At 45.4% G+C, this 18,128-nt stretch overlaps 1 protein-coding gene across 16 annotated transcripts in view; it reads left to right on the top strand.

The window, feature by feature from the left end:
* The first annotated feature begins 2,976 nt into the window (after positions 1 to 2,976).
* KMT2C (lysine methyltransferase 2C) overlaps positions 2,977 to 18,128 on the top strand; it is a 294,524-nt gene continuing 279,372 nt past the window's right edge. For 15 of the 16 annotated variants that reach the window (XR_014297239.1, XM_082662534.1, XM_082662543.1 and 12 more), the window contains exon 1: positions 2,977 to 3,260. Coding sequence is in view for 14 of the 16 variants with exons in the window: in XM_082662534.1 (XP_082518660.1) it covers positions 3,100 to 3,260 (161 nt within the window). In the remaining 2 variants the exon portion in view is untranslated. Of the gene's footprint in view, positions 3,261 to 4,150; positions 4,212 to 18,128 lie in introns of those variants that run through there. The other variant, XM_082662536.1, reaches the window with a different exon arrangement.

The following is an 18,128-nucleotide window of genomic DNA, read 5'->3' on the forward strand; positions in this document are numbered from 1 at the left end:
TGTTAACACTTTGGTGCATGTCTACCATATTTTTAAAGCGCCTATTTAACATGTACTTATTAGAAGGTAGACATTCTATTTTTTTTTTGCACTTGGTCCTTCCAGATGCTCGTTGTCTTTCTGGTTTTATAATTTTGAGGAACCTACCTCAGCTATCTGCCTCCTGGATTTTTTGCCACTGTGGTCTCAGAGCTGTGTAATTTGGATGACAGAGATGGAAAAACCTTTGAAAGACCTTTATTTAAGTTGAATAAGTATTCCTTGAATACTTCCTCTGCATCCTGGGTTATATTTTGTTTGCTCTGCCCGCAATAACTTCACGCTGATAAGCCTCCTATCTGTCCTTTTAAAACAGCTCCCAACTACTTGTCTGCTCACAGTAGCCGAAGGAATGGAGATTTAAGGCTGGGTTTACCTTCATCATCTTTTATCTTTCAAGAAGTAACACTGCACAAACTTCTATTTCTACCCTTCCATTTATTCTACCCACTTTTCTGTTCCCAGTCCCTAGTTGTTTCCTTTAAGAACTTGTCTCCAGCAGGAGTGACTTGCAGTTTGCACATTCTGGTCCTTAAATTCTCCCAAGTGCTGACGAGTATACTGAAGTAAATTGTCCTGATGTGGAATTTTGTGCATATGAAACACACAGTTGGAAATGACTCTTCTACTTTCAGTACTGAACACAGATAAACATTTGGATCGATAATCCCATTTTTGAAAGTATACTTTATTTAGTGTAATGTACAGAAAATGAAAAAGGGTGAGTAATAAACTTTATATCACTTCATAAATGCATCTTCATAAATTTATGACTTCATAAATTAGTCATGCATATGTTGTATTTCTATGTATAATAATAGTCAGACTTTTTTTTAATTTATAGTTTTCATTTACCAGCCTAGCTTCTCCCCAATCTCAAATTTTAAATTTAGTAAGCTTGAAAAAGCCAGCGGGAACTAAACCTTGAAGGGATTCAAACGACTGTCTTATTGAGGTCCTCACTTCAGCCCTTTCAAGAAGCTATGCTTTAGTCAGAAGAGGCTCTGGAAACTGTGCATGTTTGCCCAAATACACACAAACATACGGTTCAGAGTTTATGTTCTGGCTATTGGGAAGGGAAGGCAAACAACACAGCAGGAAAAACCGCGTTTTATTCTTACCTTACACTAGAACTGTTGGGAAGATGGAAAGAAATCATAATCAGAAAGTGCCCGGGGTGTCCGGCCTAGAGTCTAAGCCTGTAAGATGATAGTTTACCCCAATCCTTTTGCAAATGGTTGATAGGTCGTAATAGTTTTTCCCAATTCAAATCTATGTTTTTCACTCCCCTAGTGAATGGGAAGGAAATCAGCGAAGAGTACATTGTCCAAGTGTTGGTCCCTGTTAGAATAAGGAACTCAGAACTCCCCACCTGTAACTCTCCTTCCTTCCTTCCTAAGCGCACATGTCAGATTTCGGACCCTAGCAGCCCCAGTTTTCCTTCACCGTTTTTAAGTAGTGTAAGAGGCGGCTTAGAAGTCTTTCCATTTTTGTGTCTTCGTCACAACACACCCAACGTTAAAACCAAGTTGTCGGGGTTTTACTGGTTCATTATGTCTCTCAGCACTTTATCCCTCAAAATGCCATCGTTCTTTTTGTCTGACAGCTTTATAAACCCTTTCCGGATCATTTTTAAAACGACGCTGTAATAACGAAAGTATCCCTGGAACTGGAGTTAGAACGAAGTTGCACTCCATTTCTTTTCCTCCACCAACGTGCATTACAACAAACGAACGCTGAACGTGCGCCCGGCGAAGCCCCTCCGGGCCGGTCCCCGCGCCCCGCCGGGGATGGGGGTGGGAGTGGAGGCGCGGGGCGCGGGGGAAACCCGGGGCCGCCGCGCGCCGGGGCGGGACGAGGTCTACACCCGCCCGCCAGTCCGCGGAGGCCGAGCGCCTGCGGAGCGCGGACGCGGCCCGCCTCGTCCTCGCTCTCCCTCGCGCACTCCCCGGACCCCGATCCCGGATTCGCTCATCCGCAGCTTGGCGCTCTCCCGAGGCAAAGCCGGAGCCCCAGCCGGAGCCGGAGTTGGAGTCGCGGCGCGGCCCGGCCGCCGCGTCAGAAGAGGAGGGAGCGGGGGCGGGGGAGGGGCGGTGAGGTCAGCGGCGGCGGCGCGTCCGCGGGCGGCGCATGCGCGGAGCGAGCCCCGTGAGTGGCAGCGGCGGCGAGCGGGGGGCGGTGGGGCCGGCGGAGTGGGGGAGGGGGCGGGGGCGTCGCGGCGGCCGTGTGTGGGCGAGACGGCGGCGAGTTTGAGAGGTCTGTGGTGCGGGGGCGCTCTGGGAGACCCGGCGCGGCCCTCGCGCGACGGCCACGGTCGAGTGTGTGTGTCTGTGTGTGGTACACGCACACCCGCAAAACTTCCTCCTCCCCTGCCCGGAGGGCTGGAGCGGGCGCTGAGGGGCCGGCGCTCGCACAGCCCGGAACCCACAACAACTGGAGCAGCTGTCAAAACTTCGCTGCCGCCGCCGCCCGGCCTGACGCGGCCCGCGCGGGGGAGGGGCAGCCGGCGGGGGGCGCGACCCCCGCCCGCCGGCCCGCCGCTCCCCGCGCCGCGGCCCCTTTCTCCTCCCCGCCGCGGGCGGCCTGGGGGAGGGGCGCGGGCGGAGACCCCCAGGGCCGGCGCCCTTCGTGCCCCCTCAGTAGCCCCGCCCAGCTCGGCGCCGCCCGCCCCGCACCCGCCCGGCACCCGCGCCCGCACCCACACCCGCACCGCCCGAGGGCCGCCCGCCCGCCCCGCCCGCACCTCCCCGCCCCGGTCCGGCCCCTCCCTCCCGCCTGCCCGCCGCGCCCCGCCCGCCGCCCCCCGCCCGGCCCCTGCGCGCCGAGGTGCGCGCGCTCGCGCGTATGTGTGTGAGTGCGTGTCCTGCTCGCTCCATGTTGCCGCCTCTCCCGGTACCTGCTGCTGCTCCCGGGGCTGCGGGAAATGCGAGAGGCTGAGCCGGGGAGGAGGAACCCGAGCAGCAGCGGCGGCGGCGGCCGCGGCGGCGGCGGCGGCGGCGGCGGCGGGAGGAGCCCCCCAGGAGGAGGACCGGGATCCATGTGTCTTTCCTGGTGACTAGGATGTCGTCGGAGGAGGACAAGAGCGCGGAGCAGCCGCAGCCGCCGCCACCCCCCCCCGAGGAGCCCGGAGCCCCGGCCCCGAGCCCCGCAGCCGCAGACAAAAGACCTCGGGGCCGGCCTCGCAAAGATGGCGCTTCCCCTTTCCAGAGAGCCAGAAAGAAGTAAGTTGAGTGTGAGGGAGCCAGGCCGGGAGCCAGCCGCGGCGCCGGCCCGGAGCTGTCACCGGCGCGCCCGGCCCCGCCGCCCCCGCGCGCCCCCGGCCGCCCCCGCGGGGTGGGGGTGGGGCCCGCGCGGGCCGCGCGGCTCGGGCCCGGGGCGCCCGCCCCGCGCCCCGCGCCGGCGCCCGGCCTCCCGCGGCCGCCCGCAGTTCCCTCCGCCGGCCCGGGTCTGACGGCTCGCGCCGCCGCCACACTTTACTTTTTAGTTTGGCCCCGGCGCCGTGTGTTCCGGGGCTTCTCTTTCTGGGGAAATTTCTCGTCGATGCCCCTGGGCCTCGCCGGGTCGTTTAGCAGACGAGCCCGCAGCACAGCTGGGTAGTCGCCGGACGGGCTCCCGCTCGGCTCCCAGGCGCTCGGCTCCGGGACGCTCGCCGAGCTGTCAAAACGCCGCGGCCAGGTGGTCCCCCGGCCCGGTTGGGCGGGGGAGCAGGAAACGGACGCAGCCGGAGCTGCTTTTCTTTGTCAGCCGGTCGCTCCTTTAACTTTTCTCGTTCCCAAACCTCTGCTTTCGTGCTTTAATGATATATTAGGAAGTCCTCCGACCGCTTCCCCTCCCCTCCCCCAGCCGGGCCCCGCACTGCCCAGCGCCGAGAGCACTAGTCTGTGCGGTCGCTCCGCGTAGGGGACGGAGTGCAGCAAGTTTTGGAAACGTCGCTGCCACCGCAGGCCGATCGCCAGGAGCACGTTCGTTCGGGTCCAGACGGATGTAAATGTGGCCGAACTTCCATCGGAGTAGCCACTCGTGGCTGTTACTGGGGCAGGAGTCGCTCTCGTGTGTTTTTGAGCAGGCACTAGGGCTGTGCGCCTCCGGCCATTCGCTGGTTAGAAATGTCTTTTTACAAAATGGTTATAGGACAACTTTGCCTGTGGATCCAGGAGCTCGTTTCAGTGCCGGTGAGTCGCTGAGCGCTCGAGGCTCTTGAGGCTGCTGCTGTGGAAGGTCTGTGGCCGTCTTTCGGAGTTGTAGGAAGGCGTGTATTGCTTACTCATTTCATTATATGGGCGTCTCAGGGAACTGGTGGTAGTGGAAGGGTGCACCGGGACGCCGAGGAAAGCAGCATACTTACGGATAGTCTGGTTTTTTGTTGTTGTTTTTTCTTTTTTTGATGGGGTGCATTCGTTTAGTAATAGCATTGTTATGTTTGGTGATACACAGTAAAAATAGTAGTGTTAACGCAAGGCAGAGAACAGGGTTGTGGGAAACCCGTGAAGCTCTGCACTGGACGTGCTCTTTTTCGCTTTCCTATTCTTTTACTATGAACGTGATTCAGGGCCTTCGACTTGCCCTCCATATTTTTTTGCCAGCTCCTACCTAGCTATGACAAATCGTGAGGGAAACAAGTACATTATTAGTTTCTTTGTGATACAGAGTTGGGGTTTATTATGCCACTTGCATTGCTAATGTCTGGTATAAAATGCCATTGTTATTCCTGTATTAACTGAAATTTCGAGAAGGAAGGTGCAGTTTTAAGTAATTTTAAACTTCTTTGCCACTTTTTTGGTATCCTTTAAAGGAACACATACGAAGCCATCGTAGGGTTTTAACTTGATTGCTTCCCATTTTCACTATTTCTTGGTTTCTTTCTGAACATTAATTTGGGATTATAACATGTGTTCGATTTGCTTTTAAATTCTTACTTTAGAAAGAGTAGACCTATCTATGTTGTTCTCCTCACCCGTACACATCCAAGTGTGTGTGAGTGGTGAGTGTGCACACTTCCCCTGAGATTGCAATGAGCTCATTTGTATTAGTGCAACTCCTGGGTGCACCAGAAGAAAGGTTGGTTTAGGGTATTGTCACTTTATTATTTTAATTTTTACCTCATATTATGAGTGGGAAAAAGGTAGCCCTTTGAGAAGTTAAAACCTTTCTATAGAATGACACTAATATAACAATAAAAAAACCCTCAATACTTTGGGAAATGTTTAGAACAGTTATAAGTCATAAGAGAGTTTTTTAGATTTGAAAACTGGTACAGCATTCCTTATAGGTAATTAAGTCTAGTGGTAACTTTGATCGTCCCAAACTTGTTAGGGAATTCTTTAAAACTAGGTGTGTCTTTTGAAGGAAATGGAATCTCCAGTCGTTTTGGAAACATGTAAATGGAAACTAATATCTGAAATGGAAAGCAAAGAGAGGGGTTTTCAATTGTGTATCTCTGCACTGTATTAAGATACATGCAGAAAAGACCCTGTAGTTAGCTGGGTAGTGCAGACCCTGAAAGTGAAACTGATGTGTAACACATGTAAATTAGGTTTGTAAATGTTAAAATTATGTGGAATTGCGGATACCTCAGAAATGAAAATTAATATCTTTGTGGAATGCAGTGGAGATAAAGGTGTTTAAATTGTCAGTGTTATTTAGATGGTCAGTAAGTGGGTTGCTTTACTCTAGAGCAGATGCCTTATGACACTATTTTTTAAAAGTAGGTTGTGTATTTGTTTTCACATTAAAAAAAAAGGTAACTGTGGGCTAGTAACTACACATTCTTTGAGTTTAAATGTTTGAATTTTTAGTAATTAGGTAAAAATTAAGCATTTTCTTGTTTTATAGTGTTAGATAATTTTTGTGTTTTATCACATGTGAAAAGCATATGTGGTTACTGGTTTTACATTAACTATTATTACTTTAAAGTTATATTTACAACCTAAAATCAAGAATTTTGCACTGAAGGTCTTAATCTTAGAGGCAGAGTTTGAAGCGTAGGTATGTAAATAGGGAAATATGGAGTGGAACAGTGAAATTGGCACATGTCTAAAAGTTCTCTTGCACAGTAAGGACTGCCTATTACTTAGTCTTTATCAGGGGTGCAGGTCTTCCCATTGGTGCAGAAGCTCCCGCTGCAGGGCAGCACGTACCAGAGGTTGGAGTTACTTTTCTATTAAGGTGAAGGAAACCCTTCCTGAAACTTTGATTTTATCTTTTCTTCCTTAGAGTATACACCCACATTACTAAGTTGGGAAGCCAAGTGGAGATTCTGCCATATTTCTTACCACGTGAACAGAGTTGATGTCCAGGCTGGGTGGTGTGGGGATGGCACAGAAGCGGCAGGTGGTGGGGATAAGGGTCTCTGGGGCGCTACCCTTGACTCTCTTTGAATCAACTCTTGATACCCTGAACCACTTTCTTTTCAGAGGTCAATTACTGTTATTAGAAAGTCACCTTGAGGGACTTTCTGAGGTGGCGCAGTGGTTAAGAATCTGCCTGCCAGTGCAGGGGACACGGGTTCGAGCCCTGGTCCGGGAAGATCCCACATGCCGCGGAGCTATAAGCCTGTGCGTCACAAGTACTGAGCCCGCGTGCCACAACTACTGAGCCTGCACGCCTTTGCTCCACAACAAGAGAAGCCACCGCAATGAGAAGCCCGCTCGCCGCAACTAGAGAAAGCCTGCGCGCAGCAACGAAGATTCAGTGCAGCCTAAATAAATAAATAAGCTTATTAAAAAAAAAAAAAAGAAAGTCACCTTGAGCATTACTGTAGAAAAAATTAGGTACAACCAGTGGTGTCATATAAGGGACCAGGAAAAAATGGCTCTGCTGCAGGGGACTATTGCTGTTCTATACTTGTAAGCATTCCCTGCCCCCCCCCCCGCCCCCCCATCTCTCATTTCCATAGCTGTCAACTTGAAATCAGTGAAACAAACAAAAAAAGTGTATTGCATTATAATATATGCAGTTTCATATAGTTGAGACATCACTATTATTTGTGCTTTTTGAGATGATGCAAATTTGTAATTTTTATTATATTCTTATTTTTCAAGAAATTAGATGCATCTGCAGGGAAATTTTCAGTAATCACCGGTCTCTAGCATTTAATGGGCTCTGAAGTGTTTTAATTTACCCAAAAAGCTGGTCCTGGAATGGCAGCCTCTCTTATCTGTTAGGTGGCCTCATTGTAGTTTGCTTTTGTCCTGTTGTTGGTCTTCTCCATGGACTCTCTAGTCTTTGAAAATATGGTATTTTTAGTGTAATTTATATTTGGTATAATGTTATTAATATGTAAACTTGATAAACATGGATTTCCATGTAAATTTAACCGTATCACAACAGTTTATTTTCTCATTTTGAAAATAGTGGTTTAGTACATTTTCCTATTATCAGTTAATTCTTTTTTTAATAGATTAATTAACACACACACTTATTGGAAAGTTTATTCAGTATCAGCCAAAAATTATGTTCAGGGGCTTCCCTAGCAGTCCAGTCGTTAAGACTCCACGCTTCCAGTGCAGGGGGCATGGGTTCGATCCCTGGTCAGGGAACTTAGATCCCACATGCTGTGGGGCGCGGTCATAAAAAAACAGAAACAAAAAATAAAATAAAAAGTATGTTCAGTCCAGATGTCTCATAGATTAAAAACTATATCAAATCCTATCAAGGGTTTCACACACCTCCCCACCAGGTGAGAGCAGAGAGAGAGTATCTAAAGCTCTCCATAACTAAAAACTGACTGTTTCCACTTTGGAAGATAGTGAAGTTTCATGGAAGCCCCTCAGTCATAACCGTAAGTGCCTTAAGAATACAAGGTTGGACAATCACCGTCTGCCCAGAGGAAATATGACTGTGGCCTGGGGAATAACGTGCAGTTTTGCAGAAGGTTGGGGGAGAAGGGGAGAGTTAGAGCAGTGTGTCTTGTCACCCCGCAGTGACTACAAATCTGTCATGGTAGAATTAACTGATAAGGGACTTCTCTGGTGGCACAGTGGTTAAGAATACACCTGCCAATGCAGGGGACACAGGTTCGATCGTGTCCTTTTTTTTTTCTTTCATTGTTTTGGGGCATCTTTTAATTTCAACAAGATGATTAATCCCTTCCTCCTTTAACACTTTCTTTATCATGTTTGTGCTACAGTGGCTATTTTCAGAACTGCTTGGAGGTATAAGTTCAAAAGTTATGGAGTGAAATAGGGATAATCCCCTCCCCTCCCCCGCCTCCCCTCCCCTCCCCCGCCTCCCCTCCCCGCCTCCCCTCCCCCGCCTCCCCTCCCCCGCCTCCCCTCCCCCGCCTCCCCTCCCCCGCCTCCCCTCCCCTCCCCCGCCTCCCCTCCCCTCCCCCTCCCCTCCCCCTCCCCTCCCCCCATAAATGTATGCTTGTGGTTAGTGTGAAAATCTAGTACAAAGATGAATCTTGAATTTGTAGTTGGAAGTGTCACTCTGTTTGCAGAATTGAAGGACTTAAGAACACAAGAGAACCAGGAATGACACAGCTCTTTTTGCACTTTCTCTAGAAAAAACCTCCTGTAAAAGACAGGAAGATTGTTTGCCTTTGCTCCTGCTATTAATTTTGTGATGACAGTAAGTATGTATGATGCACAAATGCTGCAACTGTTTAAGTCTGAGAAATACTTTTCTGTAACTTTTTAGATCTTTCATTTGGCACTGTCAGAGAGCATAAAAGTGTTAAATATATGCTGGGATGGACATTCAACTCTGGAAGAAGGTTCACTGTGGCCAAGAAGGGTCCCCAAAGATTTGGAGGAAGCAGTACATGAATTATACCTTGAAGGGTCGACAGGATTTAGCCAGATCAAGTGAGAAGAAAGTGAGAAGGTATTTGGGGTAGCAGAGTGAATACAGTTATTGAGGGAAGTGGAAGAGATGTTTTCTTGGTGGGGGGATGACCAGCACAGAGGTTTAAGGCAGGGGTTGGGTCTGCCCTGTGATGGCCCTTGAACACCAGGCTGACGAGAGTCCGCGCGTTATAAACTGTTCACAGCCACCAAGTAGGTAATGTAAATGAACTGCATGCAGCTTGTAAGCTCCTGAATGACAGCTGACATTTTTAAGGCCTTGGGTTGGGGAGAAAATGGTGGGTAAAAACAGCCTGAAGAGTCCTAGGAGTCTTTATACCTTGCTTAGGAGAAACTGATAGAGAATTCTGGCTGATGGCTGCCAAGTGAGACTGTGAGATGTTTCTAGATACTCTGGTTTTTCAACAGAGGCTCAAAACTTGGATTTGAATGTGAAATCTCTTGATTTTTAAGTATTTTCTATTAATTAACATCTAAAACACAATTTGGAACTACAGCTTGTGGGCTAGGTTTAATCTGTGGACCACGAGTGAACTACAAGTCTTCAGCCTTTGCTTTATGCCTAGATTACTTTATTTTTTAAATTAAAGTTTTATAAGAATATATTTGCAGTCTTCCTGAGGACAGGAATGCTATTATATTATTTTGTGTTCTGTGTCCATTTTATACAGTTGAATGTAGGTATTCATACTGGATGATTTGATGATGACTGTTTTAGGAAAACCATCCTGGTCATAATATGAAGAGAGGAGTTACATGGAGGCTGAGATACAGGATGTTGCATAGTCCTTGTGTGAGGTGATCAAGGCAGAGGGTAGATTGTTGGTAGTGTGAATGGAAAGGAATAGAGATTTCAGTCGATGCAGAGGAAAAATTTTGAGTTTCTGGCATAGCTGTCTACAAGATAGAAATGTCTGGGAGTATTTGGGGATTTGGGAGAAGAGTTTAGGAGCTAGATTAGGATAAATGTGATTTACTTGAAATCACTGACAATATGAAGAATGTGTGGAAAATAGTAAAAGGATTAGGATGCTTACTTACCCTTAGGAGATGGGGGAAAAAGGGTCAAGAAAGCCCGTAAAGATGAGAAACATGCTCATGGCACCAGAGAAAGGTAGAAAACTAGTAGAGAAAAACTGGCAAGAACAAAATACCCATCAGTGGACTACCATGTAGTTTTTTTATTATTTTAAGTTTTTCTTTTAAGTTGAGGTATAGTTTTTTTTTTCAGCCTGTGTTTTATAGCTTTATTTTTTAAAAAAATTAATTAATTTATTTTTAGCTGTGTTGGGTCTTTGTTGCTGTGTGCAGGCTTTCTCTAGTTGTGGCGAGCGGGGGCCACTCTTGGTTGCGGTGCACGGCCTTCTCATTGCGGTGGCTTCTCTTGTTGCGGTGAGTGGGCTCTAGGTGCGAGGGCTTCAGTAGTTGTGGCACGCGGGCTCAGTAGTCGTGGCTTGCTGGCTTTAGAGCGCAGGCTCAGTAGTTGTGGTGCACAGGCTTAGTTGCTCCGTGGCATATGGGATCTTCCCGGACCAGGGCTCGAACCCGTGTCCCCTGCATTGGCAGGTGGATTCTTAACCACGGTGCCACCAGGGAAGTCCTAAATTGAGGTATAGTTAATTTGCAAATACAATCAGGTCTACAGCAAAGTGATTCAGTTATGTGTGTGTGTATATTCTTTTTCAGATTCTTTTTCATTACAGGTTATTATAAGATATTGAGTAGAGTTCCCTGTGCTATACAGTAGGTCCTTGTTGTTTATCTGTTTTATACATAGTAGTGTGTACATGTTAATCCCAAACCCCTAATTTATCATCCACTCCCCCGCATCCCTGCTATCCCCTTTGGTAACCATAAATTTGTTTTCTTTGTAAGTCTATTTTAAATTGAAGTATAGTTAATTTACAATGTTGTGTTAACTTGTTTTATAAATAAATTCATTTGTATCATTTTTTAGATTCCACATATAAGTGATATATGATATTTGTCTTTGTCTTTGGCTTACTTCACTCAGTTTGATCATCTCTAGGTCTATCCATGTTGCTGCAACTGGCATTATTTCGTTCTTTTTTTATGGCTGAGTAGTATTCATTGTGTATATATACCACATCTTCTTTATCCACTCATTTGTTGATAGACATTTCGGTTACTTCAGTGTTTTGGCTGTTGTAAATAGTGCTGCTGTGAGCATTGGGGTGCACGTATCTTTTCAAATTAGAGTTTTCTCTGGATATATGCCTAGGAGTGGGATTGTAGGATCATATACCATATACCATTATCAGGACAGAGAGGTAGACTTGTAGGTACTGAAGTGGGAGAATATCTGTGATAAATTTGTTGACTTGAGGAAAAAATTTCTGAGAGTTACAAAGCAGTAAGTTTAGTACTAACTCTGTTTTGTAAAAAGCATAGAGACCCAAACTATGTATATATTTTGTTATAGAAAATGATTTGGAAGGATACCTAATACATGTACACGTACTTTCATATGTAGATCTATGCAACTTTTAAAAAGCCAATAAATTTAAAGCCATAATCTTGTTTTACAAGTGAGAAAACTTAAGTTCTAGGGACATCACTGATTCCGGAGCCAAGATTACCTGAATTCAAATCTGGGTTCTACTACTTACTAACTACATTTGACCTTGGGAGGTGACTTAACTTTTTGTGCCTTGGTTGCCTCATCTGCAAAGTGGTCACACTAGCACATCTAGTTGAGGTTGTTGTGAATTTATATATGTGTAGAATTTAGACCATGTCTGGCACGAACTAAATGCTATTACGAGGCGGTATGATGAGAATTTGTTACTGTTACTGCTACTGTTGTCAGTTATCTTCACGTCTTACTCTGACATCATAGAATGTTATTGGCTGACATGTGATGAGGTGCCCAATTCACTCCAGAAACACCACGGTATAGAATAATGTAGTACTTACGGTGGGGGTGAGGGCGTAAAGATCGCCCTTCTGCACAAGATAGAAAAGCTAAGTCAGCAGAAGTCTATAGAATGTTTCTTATTATAACACATGAAAAACAACCAAGAGTGTTTCCTAGAAGCTGTATGTGTAGTAATGTTATTACAAAATTATTAAAGTTTTTTTTTATTACCCAAACTTGTGGATGTTGTCATAGTGGTCTTTTTATATTACACCTCTGCTGACCACAGTTTTCTTAGTAGGTCTCCCTAAATGAGATGTATTATTAGGTGGTTTTAAAATGATTTCTTATGTCTTTTTATACTGGATCACTTAAAAAAAATAAATTTATTTATTTTATTTATTTATTTTTGGCTGCATTGGGTCTTCATTGCTGTGCGCAGGCCTTCTCTACTTGTGGCGAGCGGGGGGCTACTTTTCATTGTGCGTGGGGTTCTCATTGCGGTGGCTTCTCTTGTTGCAGAGCACACGGGCTCTAGGTGTGTAGGCTTCAGTGGTTGTGGCATGCGGGCTCAGTAGTTGTGGCTCATGAGCTCTAGAGAGCAGGCTTAGTAGTTGTGGCACACGGGCTTAGTTGCTCCGCAGCATGTGGGATCCTCCCAGACCAGGGCTTGAACTCATGTCCCCTGCATTGGCAGGTGGGCTCTTAACCACTGCGCCACCAGGGAAACCCTATACTGGATCACTTTTAATCTTTATATCTCAGTGTTTCCCATTTACATCAGAAGCAACATAGTTGATGGTCATAGTGAAGTTTGTGTCGTTTTGTTCTTAATGTCATCCTCTAGTGGAGCCTAGCAAAAAAAACTTCCTTGATTTCCTGATTTTTGGGATCCTAATGACATGCACACGTGTTTGGGGTAAGCACCCAGTTGCATATGAAATAACAATATGAAACATATTAAAGAATAACTATATTCTTTACCTTAAACCTCTCATCAATGAATTGTTCTACTAGGGTTGAAGCATTTGGTTAGCATGGCCAAGTTTTGGTTTTTTTTTTTTAAGTTTTAAAAATATTTATTTATTTGGCTGCATCGGGTCTTAGTTGTGGCACGCGGGATCTTCGTTGCAGGATGCGGGATCTTTCGTTGTGGCATGCAAACTTCTCTCTAGTTGTAGCATGCAGGTTCAGTAGTTGCAGCCCACAGACTCAGTAGTTGTGGCATACGGGCTCAGTAGTTGTGGTGTGCGGGCTGTAGAGCGCACGGGCTTAGTTGCCCTGTGGCATGTGGGATCTTAGTTCCCCGACCAGGGATTGAGCCTGCATCCCCTGCGTTGGAAGGCAGGTTCTTAACCACTGGACCACCACGGAAATCCCGGCCAAGGTTTTCTAATGTTAGACTTATGTACTTAAGAGAGTTGTAGAATATTAAAACTGATGAGAATTCCAAGAACATTTAGTCTAACCCCTTATTTTACAGACAGTTGAGCCCCAGAGAGATCATAGCATGCTAGAGGTCATACGTTAGGGTGTTAACCTGTTCAGTAAATAAGTGGGGAGAAGGTAGTCTGTAATATTGGTGACCCCCAGTGAATGCCTACTGGCATTCATGCTATTGTACAGTCAGCTCCCCATGTATCTTGGTGAGCCCTGTGATTCAGTGGAATGCAGCAAAAATGACATTATGCTAGTTTGTGGCTTAAGTTTTAAGAAGGCCTGGAACTTCCACTTCCGCCTTCTTGGAGCACTGTTACCATGCAAGAAGCTAGGCTGTACCTTGCTGGAGAGACCATGCAGAGAGGGAGGGATTCTGAGACTACGTGGGAAGAGAGATGCCCAACAATCCTAGTATCTCAGCTGAGTCTGGCCCCTAATCAACTTGCTCATTGAATACGGCTACAGACTGACCACCACTGAGACTAGCAGAGGAACCAGTCAGCTGAGCCCAGCCCAGACTGCAAAATTATGAATAAATACAATGGTGGTTGTTTTAGTCTGTTAGATTTGGTGGTGATTTGTTATATAGCAATATAGAATGGAAGCAGATGATTTTGTGAATTAAGACACTCTAAGAGTAAAAAATATTTGAGATGCAAATGATAAAAATCATTATTGTTTTCCAACTTCTTTTACTGAGATAGGTTAGGTGAGGTTGTCCCCTACCCTCTGGCCCTCATTTCTCTAGGATATTTTGAAGTAGAGATGGATTTTTATTATTGGGGTATTTAAATGGTATTTAAAAATATAGTTGCCACAGTGTAGATTCGACTATAATTTTTTTTTTTGACCACACCACGTGGCTTGTGAGATCTCAGTTAGCAGACCAGGGCTCGAACCCACGTCCCCTGCGTTGGAAGGTGGATTCTTAACCACTGGACTACCAGGGAAGTCCCACTTATTTATCTTATAACTGGAAGTTTGTACCTTCTGACCACCTTCGTCCAGTTCCCCTCTCCCACCCCTTCCTCTGATAACCACAGACCTGATCTCTTTTTCTGTGAGTTTGTTTTTGAAATATAATTGAACTACAACACTATGCTAGTTCCTGGTTTACAACACAGTGATTCAGTATTTCTGTACATTACAAAGTGACCACCACTAGAGTAGATTTAGAACCCTGTTACCAAGGGTGGGAATGGACATTGCAGAGGCAGGCAACAGTCTCCACCAGGTTGAGCAACCTGTCTCCATAGGCCTAGGCTTTCTGATGTATGAGAACAGTGACATTGAACCACTTGGGATGGAGGATAGATTTCATAAGTGATCGGTAGTGACTGCTTATAATGCTTTGTTGAACCCTGAGTCCCTGGTTTTCAGCCTCTGCGGGGAGAGGAATTAGTAGAAGTAATTATTTTGGGTAAATAGGGGAGTATTAGCATGCTACCATTTATATACCACCCCTGTACACCTTGGCCTTTTTAATGTGCAGTTACTTCAGTTTTTAAAATCTTTTCATTGAAAATATCTGACTCTGGGACTTCCCTGGTGGCTTGTGGTTAAGAATCCGCCTGCCAGTGCAGGGGATATGGGTTCGATCCCTGGTCTGGGAAGATCCCACATGCCATGGAGCAACTAAGCCCGTGTGCTACAACTACTGAGCCTGCGCTCTAGAGCCTGTGAGCTGCAACAACTGAAGCCCGTGCTGCGCAACAAAGAGTAGACCCCGTGCACCGCAACTAGAGAAAGCGCGCGCACAGTAATGAAGACTCGACACAGCCAGAAGTAAAAATAAATAAATAAATAGATAGAAAATATCTGACTTTTCTGCTAACCTTTGGACCATTTTTTAATCCTTTAAAAAATATCCTAATACTTAAAAAAGGGTGCTAATAGACATGAGTCCCAACTTTGTGCAGAACATTCTTAAAGCTGGAGATGGGGATGATGTAGAGAAATACTAAACTCCTTTTTATGTGTATGTCAGGATATCTAGAGTATGGTGGGATAACAAACAACCTCAGTTCTTAGTGGCTTCAGACAGCAAGGTTTATTCCTTGTTCATGCTGCATGTTCATCATGGGCTGGCTTGGGAGCTTTCCTCTACAACACCTACATCCAGGTGGAGGGAGACACCATCTCTGTTTTCCACAGTTGCCCAGGCCGGAAAAGGAGAACACAGGAGGTTGTGCTTTGGCTCTCGGAGACTACAGAAGGGACACATGTTGGTTCCGTTTACATTTTGTTGGCCCGAGAAAGTCACGTGGTAGAATCTAACTTCAAGAGGGCAGGGAAGTGAAATCTCATCATACTTCTGGAGGGAGAACTGGAAATAGTTGGTGAAGAGCAGTGATAAATACCACGGAGTAACATTTAGCTTAGTACAAAAATTCACTTTTTTTTTTTGGCTGTGCCGTGGGGCATGCAGGATCTTAATTCTGCAACCAGGGGTTGAACCCATGCCCCCTGCAGTGGAAGCACAGAGTCCTAACCACTGGACCGCCAGGGGGTTCCCCCAAAATTCATATTTGACTTTGGAGTATGTTTTGTTACCTATGATTGAATATGACCATCTGGTGGACTGTTGTATTACAACATATTAATTAAGGGATGTGTTTAATAATACTGTTAAATATAAAAAACATTTTCCAGGACTTCCCTGGTGACGCTGTGGTTAAGAATCCGCCTGCCAATGCAGGGAACATGGGTTCAAGCCCTGGTCCGGGAAGATCCCACATGCCGCAGAACAACGAAGCCCGTGCGCCACAACTACTGAGCCTGCACTCTAGAGCCCGTGAACTACAACTACTGAGCCCGGGTGCCACAGCTGCTGAAGCCCGTGTGCCTAGAGCCTGTGCTCTGCAACAAAGAGAAGCCACCACAATGAGAAGCCCGTGTGCAGCAACGAAGACCCAACACAGCCAAAACTAAAAAACAACAACAACAAAAAACGTTTTCCAGAGGTAGAAATAACATAGGAAGCATAGGGCTTGGGCTCTTGATTCTTTCTTTCTGTACTGTACTTCATGCTTTCTTCCTTTCTCCCACCCGCATGAAAGGAGGGAAGGAATCAAATGATAAAATTGCTATGTAATGTTAGTGAGATTATAGGTGACTTAAAATCTATCCCCCCCCACACACAAAGTAAGTTCTTAAAGCATATGTTTTATTTTCAGTCAGGGTTTCGTTGTCTATTTGTTTTCTGTTAATCACCAAGAAGATGTTACTGAGCATCTACTGTGCACTGTACACTGGAGAGACCAAAATAAGACACATCCCTACCCTTGGTTTCTACCAGTTTGGAGCAAACTATAATGTAAAACGACAAATGCTATAATGGAAGATTGCACAAAGTACTGGGGAAGCTTAGAGAAGGAAGAACTTTAAGGCAGGGGAACTGATAAAAGACTGAGTTGAGTCTTGAAGAATGAAAACAAACTTGATTGAAGGGAATGGGAAGGTGAGGAACAATTAAGCACATGGCCGTTGTGGGTTGGCACTTGTCGTGCTCACCAGAAGTTATCTCCTTTGATACTTAACAGTAACATCAGTAGAATCATTAGTTCCAGTTTTACACATGAAGGAGCTAAATTTCAGGACGATCACATAGTTGGTAAGTGATTGAGTCAGGATGTAAGTCCAGGTGTGTCTGACTCTGGTTTTTGCTGTTTCAGAAACTCCAGTCCAACTTTCAGCTATAAGATGAATAAGATCTGAGGTTCCAATGTACAATATGATTTCTGTAGTTGATAACCCTGTATTATATAATTAAAATTTGCTAAGAGAGTAGAAAGGAAATATTCTCTGTCTCACACTACATATATGTGAGGTGATGGATATATTAATTAACTAGATGGGAGGAATCCTTTCGCAATGGATATGTATATCAAATCGTCATGATATCTTACAATTGTAATTGTGAATTATACCTCAATAAAGGTGGGGAAAAATGCTCACGAAAATAAGAAAGAAACTCCAGCCCATTTTGTGAGTAAATAAGTGAAAGTAAATTGGGAAGTTTGAAGTTTTACTGTAGGCAACAGGGAGCCATTGAAGATGGCTACAGAAGAATAGCATTGTATCTTTTTTTAAAGTCTTTATTGAATTTGTTACAATATTGCTTCTGTTTTTATGTTTTGCTTTTGTGGCTGTGAGGCAGGTGGGATCTTAACTCCGCCACCAGGGATGGAACCTGCACCCCCTGCATTGGAAGGCAAAGTCTTAACCACTGGACAGCCAGAGAAGTCCCAGCATTGTATCTTTGTTAGAAAAATAACCTTGTCAATAACAATTGGGAAGATGGTATGGAGGGAGTATAGATAACCCATTTGTGGTGCTACAGGGGCCAGAATGAGAACCCAAAGTGATTTACCATACTGGGTTTTTTTCTCTTCCAGTTTTATTGAGATATCATTGACATACAGCACTGTATAATTTTAAGCTGTACAGCATAGTGATTTGACTTATGTACATTTTGAAATGATTGCTACAATAAGTTTAGTGAAAATTCATCATATCGTATAGATAAAAAAGAAAAAAGAAAAAATATTTTTTCCTTGTGATAAGAACACTTAGGATTTTCTCTCATATATACCTTGGTTTTTTAAAAATAAATTTATTTATTTGTTGGCTGCATTGGATCTTTTTTTTTTTTTCTTTGCATTGGATCTTTGTTGCTGTGCGTGGGCTTTCTCTAGTTGCGGCGAGCGGGGGCTATTCTTCGTTGTGGTGTTTGGGCTTCTCATTGCGATGGCTTCTCTTTGTTGCAGAGCACAGGCTCTAGGCACGTGGGCTGCAGTAGTTGTGGCATGGAGGCTCAGTAGTTGTGGCTCGTGGGCTCTAGAGCGCAGGCTCAGTAGTTGTGGTGCACAGGCTTAGTTGCTCTGCGGCATGTGGGATCTTTGCAGACCAGGACTCAAAGTGTCCCCTGCATTGGCAGGTGGATTCTTAACCACTGCACCACC

The sequence above is a fragment of the Grampus griseus genome (genome assembly GCF_964374135.1).
Source record: "Grampus griseus genome assembly, chromosome: 9".
NCBI classification, from domain to species: Eukaryota; Metazoa; Chordata; class Mammalia; order Artiodactyla; family Delphinidae; genus Grampus; species Grampus griseus.